The sequence below is a fragment of the Syngnathoides biaculeatus genome, chromosome 20 (assembly GCF_019802595.1).
Source record: "Syngnathoides biaculeatus isolate LvHL_M chromosome 20, ASM1980259v1, whole genome shotgun sequence".
Lineage (NCBI taxonomy): Eukaryota > Metazoa > Chordata > Actinopteri > Syngnathiformes > Syngnathidae > Syngnathoides > Syngnathoides biaculeatus.
Window position 1 is genome coordinate 10,298,504 of NC_084659.1, and position 18,483 is coordinate 10,316,986.

General features: G+C 42.6%; 1 protein-coding gene across 2 annotated transcripts; it reads left to right on the plus strand.

The window, feature by feature from the left end:
• Positions 1–89: 89 nt before the first annotated feature.
• Positions 90–18,359, plus strand: zdhhc17 (zinc finger DHHC-type palmitoyltransferase 17). 2 transcript variants are annotated; one of them, XM_061807760.1, is made up of 18 exons: positions 90–110; positions 741–887; positions 3,374–3,477; positions 3,568–3,690; positions 3,760–3,837; positions 4,872–5,016; positions 6,161–6,225; positions 6,741–6,903; positions 6,974–7,099; positions 8,834–8,976; positions 9,810–9,910; positions 12,226–12,350; positions 13,107–13,169; positions 13,253–13,346; positions 13,833–13,916; positions 15,024–15,135; positions 15,333–15,357; positions 16,972–18,359. In XM_061807760.1, exons 1-18 carry the CDS (start codon positions 108–110, stop codon positions 17,383–17,385), a joined length of 2,115 nt encoding a protein of 704 aa, XP_061663744.1. In that variant the 5' UTR covers positions 90–107; the 3' UTR covers positions 17,386–18,359. The 2 variants fall into 2 exon arrangements, with proteins under 2 accessions (XP_061663744.1, XP_061663745.1); XM_061807761.1 differs by lacking the exon at positions 90–110 and having other exon boundaries at positions 15,024–15,181; positions 15,263–15,357; positions 16,972–17,233.
• Positions 18,360–18,483: the final 124 nt, after the last annotated feature.

The following is an 18,483-nucleotide window of genomic DNA, read 5'->3' on the forward strand; positions in this document are numbered from 1 at the left end:
GCTAGAATAATAATAAAAATCGTCAGTTCCGGTTACGTAATTTCAAAATAAGAGCGTGGCAGTCCAACAAAACGGATCGTGACTCCGACTTCCGCACAAAGCAATTTATGGTGGGTTTTTACAACTTTAACATTTTTGATTAAAAAAATGCATGTATGGAGTTTACATAATTTTCTTACGCAGTGTCGGGATTTCCTCAACTACATTTCGTTATTAAGTGTAAAAATTTTAAATCTATTCGTTCACGATATGGTCTCTGTTTGGCATTTACGAGACTGAATCAGAGTCCCTCCCTTTTTCTGAATTCTTTTGCCTTATTACTTGGGGGGGGGGAATAAAGCCATTGTTTATTTTCTATTCTATTCTATTTGATGTTAATTGTCAATAATATTCCGTTTGCACTGTCTGTGACGTAGTGTCATAGTCATGATATTGGCATTTTGGTTTCTCTATCATAGCTGTAATTTATCATCTTAAGAGCTGTAAAATGCCCGTATACAGCACACGCGTTTGAATTTATTTTATTTAACCGTCATAATTGTTAGAAATACAGTAGTTAAAATAGAAATCTAATGGGGAAGTGGCGGCATCTAGCGTCAATTCTGGATAACTACATGATAACTTTCCACAATATATAGCAGTATTAATTTAATGTTATACATCATCAGTTTTCGTTGTTTAATGACACACAATTGTAGCTTTAAATGAGACGAACGTGAGCGTTTATCCACTTTTAACAGTTCCACCGTCCTCGTGCCCCCGAGCCGGAAGCCCCCTTTGCAGCCTCCCGTTTCCCACAATGCTCTGCGGGCATCACCACCAAGATGGCCGACGTCATGGAGGAGTATGAGAAAGAGGCTGGTTGCGTCCCTATTCTGCATCCAGAGGTCGGTTTTGTGCACGTATCACTCCGGCGCGGACGCGGAAATACACTTTAAACTCGGTCTTTGGCTCCGGTGTGGATGTTTTCTGTATTTCATCGCGTTTTCCTCCCCTCAAGAGCCGATGCCCCCTGCATAACCACCAGTGGGGGGGATGTCAGGCTGCTAACGATGCTAAATACGCTAACGGTAGCACCCCACAATTGCTCCTGCTGCATTGCTTGTGCACGCATACGCACAACCGATTAGCGTGTTAATTTCACGCAAAAGTTGCTCTTTTCCTCCACGCTTCCCAAACGCCCGACCGCTATTCCTTATTCGACGCGGTGCGTTTAAGTGTCATTGCGCGAACAGGGAAATTCTTAATCCTCAATCGAGCGTCATGTAGCTTGGGAGCTACATTGACAGGGTTTCGGGTTCTAGAAATGTGTGTCAAACGACAAAAATCCTGCCCCGCACTACGTCGGCGTGATTACCATAGAATTAGTCACATTATTATTTTCTCACGATGTGCGGTCCAAAAACGTATTTGCACTTAAACACATCATTCCACTCATCAAGGTCTCATTTCAAATATGCTAATTGCTGCTCATTTCGCCCTCAAAATCTTGCATTTCTATTACTAAAACAGTGTTTTTGTTATTTAGGTTTAGTTGATGCTTACTGGCGTGTAACGAGATTATTAAATAACTTTGGTTATTCCTGAAGATTTTAGCGACCCAGTTGTAAAAATGTATCAGTAATTCTATTCAAATGGTTGCAGTCGTTTCGCTTTGGCTCAAATAATCCAATTGTTATTTGGACATGCACATTTTTTAAAATCCAAGTTTGCATGGATGTGAACAGTTTTGCTATCAGATTTGAGGGGAAGAGGATACTTTTTGTGACTTTCTGTTCAACCTTTTCTATGAATTACTTCCCCTAAGGAAATGTGACCCTAGGCTGAATCTGCATGTGTGTTTACAACTTCTTCTTTTGCTTTATATTAGATTACATCCTGACTTCAACACTTAAATTACCTTGGAACTGAAAAACATACCACATAACATGTATACTGTCGTGCTTTTCTCCAGTGTACCAAAGTGCTTTAACAGTCTCCTCATTCATATATAATACCGACCAAACGGACATTTTTTTTCCCCCCTTCTGCATTATTTTGCATTGAGTTCCACGGAAATAATTTGCAGGTAACACAAAAATAAGTTTTCCCCACCTGGGAAATGTGACTTTTGACAAAAAATGTACACAAACCCAGTCCTGAATGATTCAGCATTTTTCAGCGTTCCGCAATTTGTCGAACGAACTGCTAAACTGCATCCATCTAAATTCCCCTGGGGAGTTGAGTACATTTCCAGTGACAAGCCCCTCAACATAACTTTCCCAAACCCAAAACAATATCGTTCTAAAAATGAATGCTATTTATAGTGAAAAACGCTTTGTTATGATCAGGTCAAGAATGGCGAGGCTTATTGTGCTTATTGTGGCAGTGACGACGTGCCTTTTTATACAGTGGGGGGGTGAAGAGACCACAGGTGTGGCAGATCCAGTTGACAAGGTGTCACCGGGGGAAAGTGACGTGGGGTTATTGTCCTTTATTGGATTATGCCTGCATTTGTGTTTTAATATAAACTTCGAAGCACTGCACTCTTAATGGTAGTTTCGTTAGTTTGTCTCGTGCAGTGGTTTTCAAATGTTTTGGGGCGCAGCCCGGCCCCCTTTTGGAGATTTGTACCCCCAGGGAGGGTGCTTGCACTTTTTCAATCCCCCAGCCTGAAACCACTGGATTTAGGGTGTTTCCCATTGTGTCAGCATTATGTTATGTTATGTTTGGTTGTTGTGCGGTTGAATACACAATTTCAAATTCGCTTTAAGGTTAAACTTTAACTGGCTGTGCAAGCACTTGACCTCTTTATTTTTTTTTCTTGATGACAAAAAATGCAGCACTCCTCCCATCAAGCCGTATTTCAAACGTTTCTCCACGCATGACAGCAGAAGAAATTGTAAAAAGTTGTATCTCGAAAACCCCACAAATTGGGTCGCCCGAGGCGCCGCCGTGCGATCAAAACTGCCGTCTTTGGAGAAATAGCTGCGTCGCGTTCTGTTTGCGTGCAGCTCGCGTTTTCTGGGCCATCGCGGCTAATTGTGGGTGCTGCCGCGTTACCGCGGAGGCTAATTGAATGTGAGCCGCAGCGCAGATGCTGCGTCGCACATGTGACACTTTAGATCTTCCAGCGCGGGACTGGATCCGCCGGCTTTGTCCCGTTGTACTGCTTGCATTCCACTCTTGTTTATAGAGTTGATCAGAAACTCACTGGGTTCACTTTTCAGGTAGTTTTTCTTTTCTTTTCCTCTCACAGATGAATGATGATCATATTCTTCAATGGAACCTCCAGAGATTGTATTAATCATGATAATTAATTAATCACTCGGCGCTAAATCTAGCTATGGATTACGCGGACCTTGAAGATAACCTAACCTTGTTCTTTTTTTAGGAAATCAAGCCTCAGAGCCACTTCAACCATGGCTACAGCGAGAACGTCAGCCGCAAGAACCACGTGGACGACTACAGCACATGGGACATCGTTAAAGCCACGCAGTGAGTGCAAAAAAAAATGTGTTTAAAAGTGGCTTTTTGACTATCTGATTTGAACTTCCCACTTCAACTAATTTGTCTCCCCTCGCGCAGGTACGGAATCTTCGAGCGATGCAGGGATCTGGTGGAGGCCGGTTTCGACGTCCGGCAGCCGGACAAAGAAAACGTGACGCTCCTCCACTGGGCCGCCATCAACAACAGGGTAGACTTAGTCAAGTGAGTCTTCCTCTTCTTCTGGTGTCATTTTATATTAAAGGCGTAGACGCTAATAATACTTCGCCGCAGGTACTATATATCAAAGGGGGCCATAGTGGACCAGCTTGGCGGAGACCTCAACTCCACACCGCTGCACTGGGCCACCAGGTACATTCCACGATTATTTTTGCGGTAAACGTGAAGTGGCTTTGATCCTGAATTATTGATAGCTTGTCCTCTGCCTTCCATTGACCTTTAATCACACCCCCTCATGGTCTTCTTGCTTGTCTCTATGACGACAGTAAGAGGGATTATGTCTGCTTCCACTACTTTTGGTCTGTTGAACTTTTGTTTTAAATCTCCATGATGTGTAAAAAAAAAAAAAAGGCCATTGCGTCAGAGGCCAAGACCAAAAATTCCCTCTGAAAATGATTCCCGTAATTTCCGGCCTACAAAGCGTACCGGATTATAAACCTCACCCAGTACATTTGTAAAGGAAATATCATTTGATACAGACATAAGCCGCATTTGTGTAAAAGCCGCAAATGCCCACATTGAAACCCGAGATATTTACAAAAAAAGACGGTACACATAAAGAGTTTTCAAAGTTTTAATACCTTATTTTAGCTTAACATAGCAACAACACGGTAAAACGAACAGGGCTGGTAAAAAAAAAAAAAATCATACCGAAAAAAAGAAACAACCGCGGCAGCTACACGGTAGCACAGCACTGACAGAGCCGGCTAAAAAAAAACAAAAAACATACTGGTAAAAATCACTGAGATACTGCAGCAACACGCTAGCACAGCGGCAACCGGGCCGGTTAAAAAAAAAAAAAAAACAACATACCTGTAAAAATCTTTGACTTACGGCAGTAACACAGCAGACACACATTAGCACAGCACTTATGCTAGTGCAGCACGAACGGGGTTGGTTAAAAAAAAAGGCATACCGGTAAAAGTCACTTCCCTGGCACTTATATTCCACTGTTCTCACACTTACCTTTTCCGCTTGAGTGCTCCCTTGCGGCCGTTAAGAAAAAAAACGCACAAATTAGCCGCATCAGCGCATAAACTGCACGGTTGAAAGTCGGCCGTAAATTACGGTAGTAATTGCAGATATGAAAAGATTACTCGTCATCCAAATGTCACATTTCTGTGAAATCCATTCATCCCTTTTTGTTTTCACTCCCCCTTTTCCAGACAAGGCCACCTATCCATGGTGGTGCAGCTAATGAAATACGGCGCTGACCCGTCCTTGATTGACGGCGAGGGATGCAGCTGCGTCCACCTGGCCGCCCAGTTCGGCCACACCTCGATCGTCGCCTACCTAATCGCCAAGGGGCAGGTCAGATATGCGCCCATATTTTAAAAACATGTATGCAGGTGCATTGAATACTGAAATCAGTCAATCTCAAAGTGTGGGGTTTCTTTATGTGGACATTAAAGAATCAGGAAGTACAGGTACGGCTCAGGAAATTCAAATATGGTCGAAAAGTTCATTTATTTTAGTACTCATAGATTCTGTAAACATTGGGGAAAATATTTCTCAAAGAGCAAATTCTCACCTTGTTTCTAAATGAAAAATAATTTCCAGTGTGTCATGATTGTTACGTAATATTCCCGTTTCTAAAGAGGGTAAATGGATTTCATTTGCTTTAGCATCCAAATTATTCATATATTTAAAAAAAAAAAAAAGAATGTGTGCAGTGCATCTCCATAATATGAATCGCACTTTTGGAATTGAACTACCTCATAAAATTCCAATTATAATTTACTTGTACAGTTTAGTTGTTCATCATTCCATTTTCTCCGCTGCTTATCCTCACAAGGGTCACGGGGAGTGCCGGAGCCTATCCCAGCTGTCAGTGGGCTGGAGGCAGGGTACACCCTGAACTGGTCGCCAGCCAATCGCAGGGCACACAGAGCCAAACAGCCGCGCTCACAATCACACCTTGGGGCAATTTAGAGCGTCCAATTAATGTTGCGTGTTTTTGGGATGCGGGAGGAAACCGGAGGGCCCGGAGAAAACCCACGCAGGCACGGGGAGAACATGCAAACTCCACACAGGCGGGTCCAGGGTCGAACCCGGGTCCTCAGAACTGTGAGGCCAACGCTTTAGCAGTTGATCCAGCGTCCCGCCCAGTTTAGTTGTATTTGACTTAAGTATAATAGTTTTGCATTTCACATGTATCTAACATTTATTTTGACGTAGTTACATTTTTTTTTTTTTTTTTTGGCAAATAATGTTAACCTATCAGTTGGTTTAAATGTGAATGGTTGTTCGTCGATTGGCTAGCGACCAGTCCAGGGTGAACCCCGCCTCTCCCCCAAAGTCATTTGAATAGAATGACAAAAAGCGCTTTAGAAGATTTTTAATTTTCATCTTGGATTGTGCCGCCGTTGTCCACCGGAGGGCGACATTTCCTTCCTTTCGTCATCTCATTTGCTCATTCAGCATCTCCCCTTTTCTTGCGTTGCACGCCCGACAGGATGTGGACATGATGGACCAGAACGGCATGACTCCCCTCATGTGGGCGGCGTACAGGACGCACAGGTGCGCAAACGAGCACGTAATGTTACCTGCTATGCCCCGCTGCTGCTGATGATGAATGTTTCCGATTTACAAAATCAGGGGAAATAAGCCTTTCTGTAGCTACCAGGCCAATTGCAATGTTGATATTTCATAATTAGAGTAGGCAGTACAAAAAAAAAATCTTGTTCATAAATAAATAAAATAATCAATTGCAAAACAGTAAGCACAACTGTAGTTGTGAGTGTATATATTGTACCGTGTGACGGTATAGTCGGCGTTACGGCGTGCTATAATATCACAAACAATTATTTGTATTTAAGACACTTTTACATATTTAAAAAAAAAAAATTCTAAATATTGTGGTAACTCAGTGTGCTTTCTTGTGTCAAGTGACTAGTTAATCTTACAGTGCCGCTCAAGCTAGTGTCTTGCGCACCTCTCGTAACCTAAAATTCGCGTTTGTCGGTCCTATTGTAAAACCGAGCACCCCCGTTGCGGCTGACTAGCCTGTCCTTCGTTGTCGTGTTCTGCTCCAGTGTGGACCCCACCCGACTGCTGCTCACTTTCAACGTGTCTGTCAACCTGGGCGACAAGTACCACAAGAACACGGCGCTGCACTGGGCCGTGCTGGCCGGCAACACCACCGTCATCAGCCTGCTGCTGGACGCCAACGCCAACGTCGACGCGCAAAACATCAAGGTACTGGAACGAGCCCGCGTGACTTCCTTTCAGTGGTCACGGGTGAATGTATTTTGTTTGTGTTTTTAAGGGTGAAACGCCGCTGGATCTCGCCAAGCAAAGGAAGAACGTGTGGATGATCAACCACTTACAGGAAGCGCGGCAAGCGAAGGGTTACGACAGCCCGTCCTATTTGAAGAGACTCAAGACGGACAAGGTGGGTGGAAGCTGCGTGCTGATGAAAATTCTTCATAAAGTTGTCAGTCACGAGTTAAATTCATTATGCGAGTCTGACAGGAAGGAGTTATGAACGAATGCTAATGGCTTGAGTTTTAAAAGATAGCGATCGGATGTTACGGGAAGACCACAGGAAGCTCAGTCACGTGATGTTATGCTGTAAGTCAGGGGTGTCAAACTCATTTTTATCGCGGCCCACATTGTAGTTATGGTTTCTGTCAGAGGGCCATTATGACTGTGAAACCATGAAAAGCTTGAATTGACCCATCATTCAATCTACACATGAAATTTAGGGACTAGTTTTGGAATCAGAAATCAATGGTAATGTTTTTTTCAACTATTGTTAACATTTGGTAACACAAAAAAAAATGCTTGCAATCTCTCGTCATAATTTACGATATGACAATTGGAGAGTTTGGTACAGATTACAACAAAAATCATGGAAGTTGATAGACATGATTTGCCTCGGCGGGCCACTTAAAATCGTGTGGTGAGCCGGATCTGGCCCCCGGGCCTTGAGTTTGACACCTGTGCTGTAAGTATAAAAGCTTTAAGTAAAAGGAAGTTTCGTTTTTACAGCAGCACATGAGAATATTGCGTTTACATCGCTAGGCAAAGCAGGATGAGGACATCGGTGTGTGATGCAATTGACCCCTCCGTACAGGGCACTTAACCACGCCTCCCGAAGTGACGTCAGGCCACGTGCGCTCACGTAAGACAAACAGTAAAAATGGCAAATACAATACAATACATTCTGAACTGAGACAGACTCCATGCTTCTGATTTCATTCAAATCAACGATATATTATAGATTCTAAATACAATACACTTAACTGAGAGAGACGCCATGCTTCTGATTTCATTCAATCGTTCACACGTAGCAATGTTATGCTAGCGGAGAACGTCTCATTCATTTATACGAGACGTGTATTAAAAATCAAATTTAGGGCATATCTTCGTGCAAACACAGTCTGGTTAAGCTTCGGCCGCGAGCCAGCAAGAAAGCGACGCGTTTGTGCAGTCCGATCATCGCTAAATATCGCTCGACAAAGAATAAGTGTGTCAATCGTTCACACGTAGCGGTGTTATGCTAGCGGAGAACTTCGAATTCATTTATACGAGACATGTATTGAAAATCAAATATAGGGCATACCTTCGTGCAAACATGTTTTCCGGTTAATATTAGATGGATTTAGTTGATGATGCGGTCTTTGATCCATCGAAGGCATTTTTCGTACTGGGTCTTCGGTTTTGGAAAGGGTACGAATTGAACTCCACCAACTAGCCTTTCAGGATACCTGTCGTCACTATTACAAAGTCCGTGACTACACCTCTTAACCATATTTTTTTGTTAAATAACCCAAATACGCGATAAAACGCTAACTAAACCTATACTGGACCATTCAATGTTGTCAGAGAAAATGGCGGGAGCAAAAACGGGCTTTCTCTGGCCTCTGATTGGTCAGTGACGCGGATTGCGCAATATCCACGGAGGGGTCAATTGTACGTGAATAATTTATACTACACAAGTGGATGTAAATGGCAAACTATATGAATGAATGGAAAATAGTCAGCAATCTTGTAGATGTCAATATACATAAGGAGTAGCGAATAAACTGAACACCTGCGATACTTCCCATCAGCAGTGGAGTGTCGACTTCACGAACAAACAAATTGTGTCATTTGTTTGCATTGCTTTGTCCCGGGCCTGCAGGAGGTAAGACAAAAGGTGATGTTGGGAACGCCCTTCCTGGTCATCTGGCTGGTGGGCTTCATCGCCGACCTCGACGTCGACTCCTGGCTCATGAAGGGCCTCATGTACGTGGGCGTCTGGGTGGCCGTGCAGTTCCTCTCCAAGTAAGTCAGGAAGGGAGCGCGCTTCGGATTCATTGTCGCCGGATTTCAAACGCGATGGGTGGGGCCGGCGCTGAAGGGAGCCAAAAATTTGCAGTCAAGCAATTTAAAAGTCCTTTTCCCCTTTAAAAAGGAGCTTCCATCATGAGCCCCCTTTAAAGCATATGTCAATGCAAATGGACAAATTACTGTAATTTCCGGCCTCCAGAGCACACCCAGTACATTTGTAAAGGAAATCTCATTTGGTACATACATAAGCCGCATCTCTGTAAAAGCTGCCAGTGCCCACATTGAAATATGAGATATTTACAAAGAAAGACGGTACACAGAAATATTTTTCCAAGTTTTAATACCTTAGCTTAGCTTAACATAGCAACACGGCTGGTTAAAAAAAAAAACATATCGGTAAAAATCACTGAGACACGGCACTAACACAGCAGCAACACGCTAGCGAGGTGCTAACAGGGCCGGTTGAAATAAACATACTGTTAAAAGTCACTGAGACACGGCAGCAACATGGTAGCACAGCACTAACAGGGCTGGTTAAAAAAAAAAAAAAAAAAAAACGATAAAAGTCACTTCCTCGGCACATATAATCCACCGGTCTCACTCTTACCTTTTCCGCTCGAGTGCCCCCTTATGGCCGCGAGGAAAAAAAACACAAATTAGCCGCATCACCGCAAACACTGCAGTGTGGAAAAAAGTCGCGGGTTATAGGCCAGAAATGACGGTAGACTGAAATGGACATCTCATATAGATAGTTGTCCCATTTCGGAATAATAATATGATATAATATATAATAATAACTCCCCTAATGTCCCGCCTTTTCCTTGCAGGGCTTTCTTCGACCACTCCATGCACAGCGCTCTCCCCCTGGGAATCTACCTGGCCACCAAGTTTTGGATGTACACCACTTGGTTCTATTGGTTCTGGAATGATATCCTTTTGGAATTTGTCTATAGAATACTTTTTCCTCGTTGTGTCGAAAAAATGCTATACGATGCTCTTCGCCTGGTATTAAACGCGGCATTATTCTCCATTAAATATTACTTTATGCAATCACGGCGACGAAGCTAACCTGCAGCAACCTGCCCGTGTGACAGATGGCCTCTAATGCCCGCCAGACGGCAGTTCACTTGGGTGGAGAGCAGAGTCTAATTATTGGGGAGAAATTAAAGCTTGTTTGTCCGTCCAGTCAGTCTGGCATAAACAAGAAGGTTGTAAAAGAGACCAGTTTTATTACGCTTTTTTTTTTTTTTTTTTCCAGGCAGAACGCAAACAATTATGAGCTGGCAGAGCTGTGGGCTGAGTTTAAAAAAAAAAAAAACTTTCATCGGGATGGATGGCAGAGCGGACTGTCCAATAAATGTCCACGCAAATGAACTTGTTACCCGGTGTTCAGTATTTTGTTAGATTTATGGACAGATTTGAAGTGGAACAGCTGCTTGGTGAAATCCAACAGAGAGAGAGAGAAAGAGAGAGAGAAATTCTGGCTCTTTGTGCATTTTATGTTGTTTTTTTTTCCCCCCCTGTTCGCGGAAGAATTGCCTTTCTGTTTGGAAGCTGCTAATTGGGGGAGGGGGGGGGCATTGAATCATATGCCTCATTGCTGCACTAATGGGGGGAGGGCAAGTACCGACGTCTTTGACCTGGGCTCGATGTAATGAGGCGCATTCACTGTCTTCATTTCAAAATTGCACGACGTGGTTGTGATTTATCGATGAGAGCGGGGGCCACGTCATACGTGAAGGTGGTGGGAGGTGGTGGGGGGGGGGGAAATCATTTTATAAAGTACGTTTTGAATTATCGATTTTAGGACATGCAGTTTCATGTTCCTGACCTGCAGGTCGGATCGCGCTTGATCCTCGCCGCTGCACGTTTGGATAATTTTGTTGCGTTCCAAAAACCTGGGAAGTTGGAAATTTCCCACCCCCATTGAAGTGCCTTCTTCAAATGTGCCGACGTGAATTAATGGTGGGGCCCGCAGTTAACACGTTTTTTTATTTCCTTTTTTCCCCACTTTCGGCTGGAATGCTTTGCTGTCGGACTCTCGCGGTTCTGTGTGGCAGGAAAAAAAACGGCCTTAAAATATCCAAGCGGTACTTAACCATTCATCGATGTGATATGTTATCCGAAAACGTCATGGCTGCACTTTACTCTCGCGCTCGCAGAATAAGCGGTACATATTGATGATGGAATGCGTATGTGGATATTCTAGTCTTCTTTCAAAAAGGCGCAGTCACTTCATCTGTTTAGCTTGTCACGTCTTGGGTAGAAAAAAAAACAATTAGATCTTCCACATTTGTGATTTGTGCGCTGCATGTATTTTAAAGAAAAAGACTGACTGCTGATGGCGATCCCTAACATTTTGGAAGATGCATTTCTACTCCTCTAGTGTTTCGACTGACTCCCCCCGATTTCTCCAAGTCACCCGTTCATTCTTTTCCTTCCATTTCATGCTGTGGCTGCCTTTTTCCTCCCGGGCTTCAGCTGACTCATGCACACCACCTTAAATGACTGTGCTACAAATCAGGCAAATTCTTTTTGCTGACAGGTCCACAACATTTTTTTTTTCCCTCCTTTACCGTGCTTAAAAGTCACCAATGTTTCCAGAACATTCAGCTACCGTAATTCCTGTCCTACACAGCGCAACTGGTTATCAGCCTCACCCAGTACATTTGTAAAGGAAATACCATTTGGTACATGCATAAACCCCAGCTGTGTAAAAGCCACAAGTGCCCACATTGAAACACGAGATATTTACAAAGAAAGACGGTACAAAGAGTTTAACGCTAACGGTACCGCCGCGCTAACAGGGCCGGTTAAAAAAACAAAAAACATACCGGTAAAAATAACTGAGACCATGGCATTAACACGCTAGCGCAGTGCTAACAGGGCCGGACTGGTAAAAGTCATTCCCTCGGCACATATATTCCACCGGTCACACAGAAATGCACAAATTAGCCACATCACCGCATCAGCCGCAGGGTTGAAAGCGTGTGAAAAAAGTCGCCGGAAATTACGGTAAATTGCTTATTTGGGTCTGGCAAGCTCATTCCTGATTTTGTATTTATTCTCAATTTTTATTCTTCTGTAAATGTATTGAGTCTGATCCTTTTACGTGTGCTGACCTTGATCGGTTTAAAGGGGGGGGGCGTCCCTTTGATCGCTTTACAAAGCGGCGTCACATTGTCTGCTTTATCGAGTGTGACACTCGAGCGGCGGTTATGTTCCCTTAACCTGGCCGCGCACATCTCCCATTCGCCACGGTCCACTTGCCGTTCCTCCTAAACACGCTGGCTCTGTTCTACAATTTTGGCAAATCGTGGAAATCGGACCCGGGGATCATCAAGGCCTCGGAGGAACAGAAGAAAAAGGTAGTCGTCGTCACCTTTTTTTTTTTTTTTTTAATTGAAGTTTTCGAGCGGTCACATTCTGTTTTGGGTCGTTTTGAATGCAGACAAAATGCCACACGGCAGCCGACTCTCATAGCGGCAGCCGCTTGGTTTCTCTTGTCTCATTATTAGACTATAAAGCATAGAGAAAGGGGCCCAAACGCCCCATCCTGTGATTGATGAGTGCGCTAAATATATCCTGCATTGTTGGGGGCTTCAGAGCTTTCCCCTTCCCTGTCAAGGAATCTTTTCCAGCCCTCCTTGTTAACCCGGAAAAAGCAAACGTACAAGGGAAAGGATTTTTCTTTTAATCGGCTAGGACCTAAATCATTTGATTTTGAGTGTCCGCTAATACAGTCCCCATCTAATAACTCTGCAATGCATAAAAAAAAAAAAAGAGTCCATCCAAATTGTATCTTAACGGTCCTAATTTGTATCTATTCAAATAAAAGTCCTTCAACGTGATACCTTTTTCACGCGGCCTCAAGTCTAGTGTGCTCAGCTTTTCAAACTAAACAAACAAAAAAAAAAAAGCAATCTTTTATCGCATCAGTGGTGCAGCACAAAATAGAAATGCAAATGAATACAATTGTGTTATGTTTTTAAACAAACTAAAATCTAAAAATAAAATTCCGATTTTAAATGGTCGTTGAATCCAATTTGGCTGCGTTATGATATGCGTGTAGCCTGCTTCAGTTCTTTGCTAATCATTCTGATCGGATTTATTCCCCGATCCAGACTATTGTGGAGCTGGCAGAGACAGGCAGCCTGGATCTCAGCATCTTCTGCAGCACTTGCTTGGTAAGCCGGGCCCACTTTCTTCCATTCTCACGCGTGGAATGCGACCGTTAAGGCACCTCTTATATGAAGTTGTCCCTGTGTAGATACGGAAGCCCATCAGGTCCAAGCACTGCGCCGTGTGCAACCGCTGCATCGCCAAGTTCGACCACCACTGCCCCTGGGTGGGCAACTGTGTGGGTACGTGGAACCGCGCATTCGACACACTGCGTGGATCGCGTTACGCTCGGGTTGAGAAATGAGGAGTCGTCACGATAGTTGACCCTTGAGGGAGAAGACGGCGCTAAATTAGGGGGAAACGAGTGGAAAGTGAGGGTGAGCCAAGGGGCTCGTAGAAGTAGAATATCCAGATGCAACTTTTTGAGTGAGGAAACAGATCACACACCTGCTGTTTCGAGGTAGAAAAGGAAAGCTCACCAGTGGTGATGGAAAAATGAGGCTTTAAATCATTGCATTCAAACAGAGTGACATCATAGCAGGACGATATATGATATCAGCGAGGGAAAAAATAACGTCTGTGATAGAAGAACACTCAAATGAATCCTGCCGATAGAACTTCAGAAGGAACTCAACACTGGCTAATGCAAATGCTCCTGCTTGTTCCTTTTCCAAACAAAATCACAAAAGCAGGATGTGACGTTTTTTTTTTTTTTTTTTGGACCACAGGAAGTGGGAACCACCGCTACTTCATGGGTTACCTGTTCTTCCTGCTGTGCATGATCTGCTGGATGATATACGGCTGCATCTCCTGTGAGTGCTTCCACCTGATAAAGAGATAATAAAGAGATGTGACGACCAAAAGGTTTGGGGTCAAATTTCAGAATGAATCTTTAATATGCAATATCAGTCACTCACATCGCACTTGCAAATCTGCACAGTCGGGCACGAAAAAGGCTGCGCGTGAAATTTGTTACGGGTAGAAAAAAAAATAGATATTGAAAGATGTCGCTTATTTTGTGTAGTCTTGAAATGAATTTACGTGTTTATTTCATAAACGTTCTTAACAAAATAAGCCTGCTCCTAGGCGATCAGTATTCACCTGGAAACAGGAAATGCAAGTTAACCGTACTGTTCCGGTCATTTTCCCCATAGTACGTGTTATCCTGAAGTTGAAAACTTTTCCCCTCTACATGCTTTAGGAAGATATAGATCATCTACTGCTATATTTCATCAATGGATTGACAATAGATACCGTCATAAATTGCGCCAGATTATAACAATAGGTCACAATTTGTTACAATGCATCGCTAGCTTCTTGCTGCTAACACTGATTATGTTGAACTAAACTTTCAGCATTTTCAAAACATTGCGTGTTTATTCCTTGACAGGCCAGTGCATTTAACTTTTCTTCAGATTAAGTATTTTTATGGATCAACATTTTTAAATAGTGTTTTATATCATATTCTACTAATATCAGTTGAAATTGGAAAGCCCAAAGATTTCTGAGTTTGACATTTTTTTCTATTTCAGTTATGTATTTGTTTTTTATTTTTAATTTACAGTTATTTTAATCCAGTAGATTATTTTAAGGTCTTGAGATTCCATCCCTAATCACACCTGCAACTTTATCTGCGAGCATGACTGACAGCGCCCGTACATTTTTCAAATGTGAGTGACTGCAATATTCCTTACAGGTGTGCCTAAACTTGTCATTACATTTTTTTCCAACCTTGGGTGTTGGCACTTAACAATTTAGCCTAGTATTGTTTAAATTGACATATTTACAACACAAGGAATAATCGGCAAAACATCAACACCGTGCGTCCAATATGTAGACAATCGTGGATGCATGTTACATAAATGTATTCAGCCGTTGAATTATTCAACACAAACTAACGCCGCCTCGGTGCCCCGCAGACTGGAGGATCCACTGCGCCACCACTTACGCCAAGGACGGCTTCTGGCTCTACCTGACCCAGATCGCCGCGTGCTCGCCGTGGATGTTCTGGATGTTCCTCAACAGCATCTTCCACTTCATGTGGGTGGCCGTGCTCATCATGTGTCAGCTCTACCAGGTCCGGACGCCTCGATTATAGATTCACGTAACCCGCTGTAAATCCGGCTCGCTGACTTTGCGATTTTTTTCTGCACACCAGATCGCCGCTCTAGGAATCACCACCAACGAGAGGATGAACGCTCGGAGGTACAAGCACTTTAAAGTCACGGCCACTTCTATCGAAAGCCCCTTCAAGTAAGTATTAAAGGATCTCGTCTTTTTCGCCATGCATTTAATCTTGTACAGCTGCGGCCCTGTGGTCTGTCATGATGTAATTTTAGAGGTGGTTAATTTATAACCTGTGCAAGCCCGAGCCAAGCGCTACAGACAAGCATTGATGTGACTTCGCTGTGGTTGCCATAAGTGCATGTTCAGCTGCTCTTTAAGTAAGGCACTCAAAATGGCCACAAAAAAAAATTGCATTTTGGGTTGTCTGAGTTAAAAAAAAATAAAAAGAAATCATACATTTGACGTTAAATATTGCTGGGGAAAAGAAGAAAAGTGCAGTAAAAAGCTGTCACGTTGAGCCAAAAAAAAAGCCATACTAAGAGAAAATAGTAATATTACTTGTTGTAATAATATTTTTAAAGTCGAAATGCGAGAAACATTTGGAGTAAAAAAAAAAAAAAAAAAGTACCAGTAATACAGTAAAGTCAAAGGGGGGCTGGAATGCTTTAATGGCCTTTCAAATTATTAATATTTATGTCGGGAACATTGATATACACGTCAAGTGAGTCACTAGCTTGGTTGAGTAAATAATCACACTTGTAAATATATTTCAACACCAAAACGTTCACCCAAACCTTGTCAAGTCCTCTAACGTTAATCTGCCAAATTACTGGGAACGTATAAGGCAGATGTGATTTTTCTGTTTATAAGTGGAATTCCGTCTTTTTAAATTGCATTGATTTAAAAAAAAAAATATATATATATATATATGTATATATATATATATTCTCAGTTTTCCTGCAATATTCCGACCGTAACCCGTGCCAGAATCCAGACTCGTACATATTCCGGTCTGACTTTTGCAAGCGAGGTAGAAGATTAGATACACGTCTGTTGATTGGTCGAATGTGAAATTGATAGATATGTCACAAATAGGTTCCGATGGGATTGGATGAAAAGAGAAAATTGTCGATACCGTTGGAAAGAACAAAGTTAACACTCTGTTAAGCGACTTAATTGGCAAAATCGATCGACCTGGTAAAGCATTGTGCACATGGGGTCAGGATGCTATTGACGATGGATCAAGAGGTTTTGAATGCATTGGAAGTTCACGCCAAACAACTGAAGGCAACGAAAACAAACTTTTCCATAGCTGGTACATTAAGATGTCAACCCAAGGCCAGCTGAGAGTTCAGAAGGAATTACTTGTAAAAATGTATTATTTACTGATAACGACACATGATGTGAATAATTGTCAAATTCATGCGTTTCAATCATTTACCAAAACAAGAAATTAAAACATTTTTGAATGGATACGATATGAAAGCACGCTTGCATGCCATAATGCAAATCTGAACTCAATTTAGTCGCTAGTTGAATTTGTATTAGAATTTGTAATTTTTTGGGGCAAAGGTATGCTCCTAAATATTGAACGATCGTATTGTGTATATTTTTAAAACAGAATAGCATTTCTTTATAGATATACTAGATATATTTCATTCATAATCCAATTTATAAAAATGCATACACTACATGCGACTGCTACTTTTAACACACATGGAGGCGCAGTACATAGAAACTGAGAATGCAACCATACTCACAGGCATATTTTTACGTTCGATCCTGTGCTCTTCCCCTCAGCCACGGTTGCATCCGAAACCTCATCGACTTCTTCGAGGTGCGCTGCTGCGGCCTGATCCGGCCCGTGGCCGTGGACTGGACCACGCAGTACACAATAGACTACGACCAGACGTCAGGCTCCGGCTACCAGCTCGTGTGAAGAAAGAAGAAGAAGGAAGGGGGAAGGGGGAAGGGGGAGGGGGGTGGGGTCCTCGCTCTTCGGACCCGTCACGTAAAAAAACATTGGACAGGAATAGCATGCTGGTAGGGGGCAGCCCCCGCCCGCCCCCCTCCTTGTCACCACTATTAGAGGGAGATGGACAACAAAAAGGTCACAAAATCAAAGCACCTCGGTTACTAGTAGAGATGCAGTTGCCATATCCCCTCTTCACTTTGGTCTTTTATTTACAGATAAGGGAATGTCTTTTATCATGAGTTCTGCGCGGGCAAATATCGTAACTACAAAAAAAAAAAAAAAAAATCAAATGTGACACAGGTATATTTATTTTAAAAATATTTATCAACGAAATGCTCCATCATTTCTTGACATTTTTTTTTTATTTTTTTTTTTTAGCGGAGTAGGCTTTTTATATTTAGAGTATACCTGTAGCTGTCGTGCGGGACGGACGGTGTATTTATTATGAATAGGACAAGAAGGTTCATTCCACGTTTGTATCGAAAAGCTGTAAAGTCTTATGTATGTATGTATGGTTTTTTTTTTGTTGTTTTTGTCTGCCTCCAAAATTGCACTGATTTATTTTGTCTCAGCCGTTACTGAACAAAAGGGCCCGGCAGCGCCTTTTTTTTTTTTCTCCTCGTTTACTTTTCCCGGACGTGAGGCGACGAGTGTCGAGAAAGTGTACATAACATAATCTGGAACTCCCAGTCCCCCCTCCCCCCTTTGTTTTTTTTTTTTTTTTTTAATTCAGTTTGAGGGGGATGAAATGACGAGGACATAAGGAAGTGATTGTAGCTTTTAGTGACGTCCAACACTGGTGTCCCACACTTGCATGTATGATGCCCCCCCCCCTCCATTGGCCAACTGTATATACTCAATGTTACATATTGGCAAGTGCATTCTGTTCCGTTTGTTTCAATAACCCTCAAATCCAGTGTCTAGTGAACCCCTTAACTGTGTATTATATACCATGCTTGTGGACTGTTCTCATCCATTTTTTTTGTTTGTTTTGTATTATTTTTAAATGTCATATATGGCCGGGTTTGTTATACCACTGGATGTACAAATTGTAAAGCAAAGACACTAGATGACTTTTTTTTTTTTTTTTTCTAAAAGCAGAGACGTGATCACGCGTGACGTTTTTTTCAAAGGGCCTGGTATTTTTTTTCGCCCGTCGACTCAAAACAAGCAACCCCCCCCCCACCCACCCCCCGGTTACTCCAACAACAACAAAAAAAAAAAGTCAGTCGCTTTCTGGGAATATACACAAGATATCAAACCATACACAGGAATACAAGACGGTATCATTTCCAGTGCCTCTCTCTGCCCACGTCACTGTAACTCCGCTTCAGATG

Bases quoted from the DNA above. Each gene is read 5' to 3' on its own strand.
- zdhhc17 (XM_061807760.1), top strand. The intron at 12,351-13,106 runs GTAGTCGTCGTC...TCCCCGATCCAG, and splicing joins CGGAGGAACAGAAGAAAAAG to ACTATTGTGGAGCTGGCAGA. The intron at 15,136-15,332 runs CCACTTCATGTG...TTAAAGTCACGG, and splicing joins ATGTTCCTCAACAGCATCTT to CCACTTCTATCGAAAGCCCC.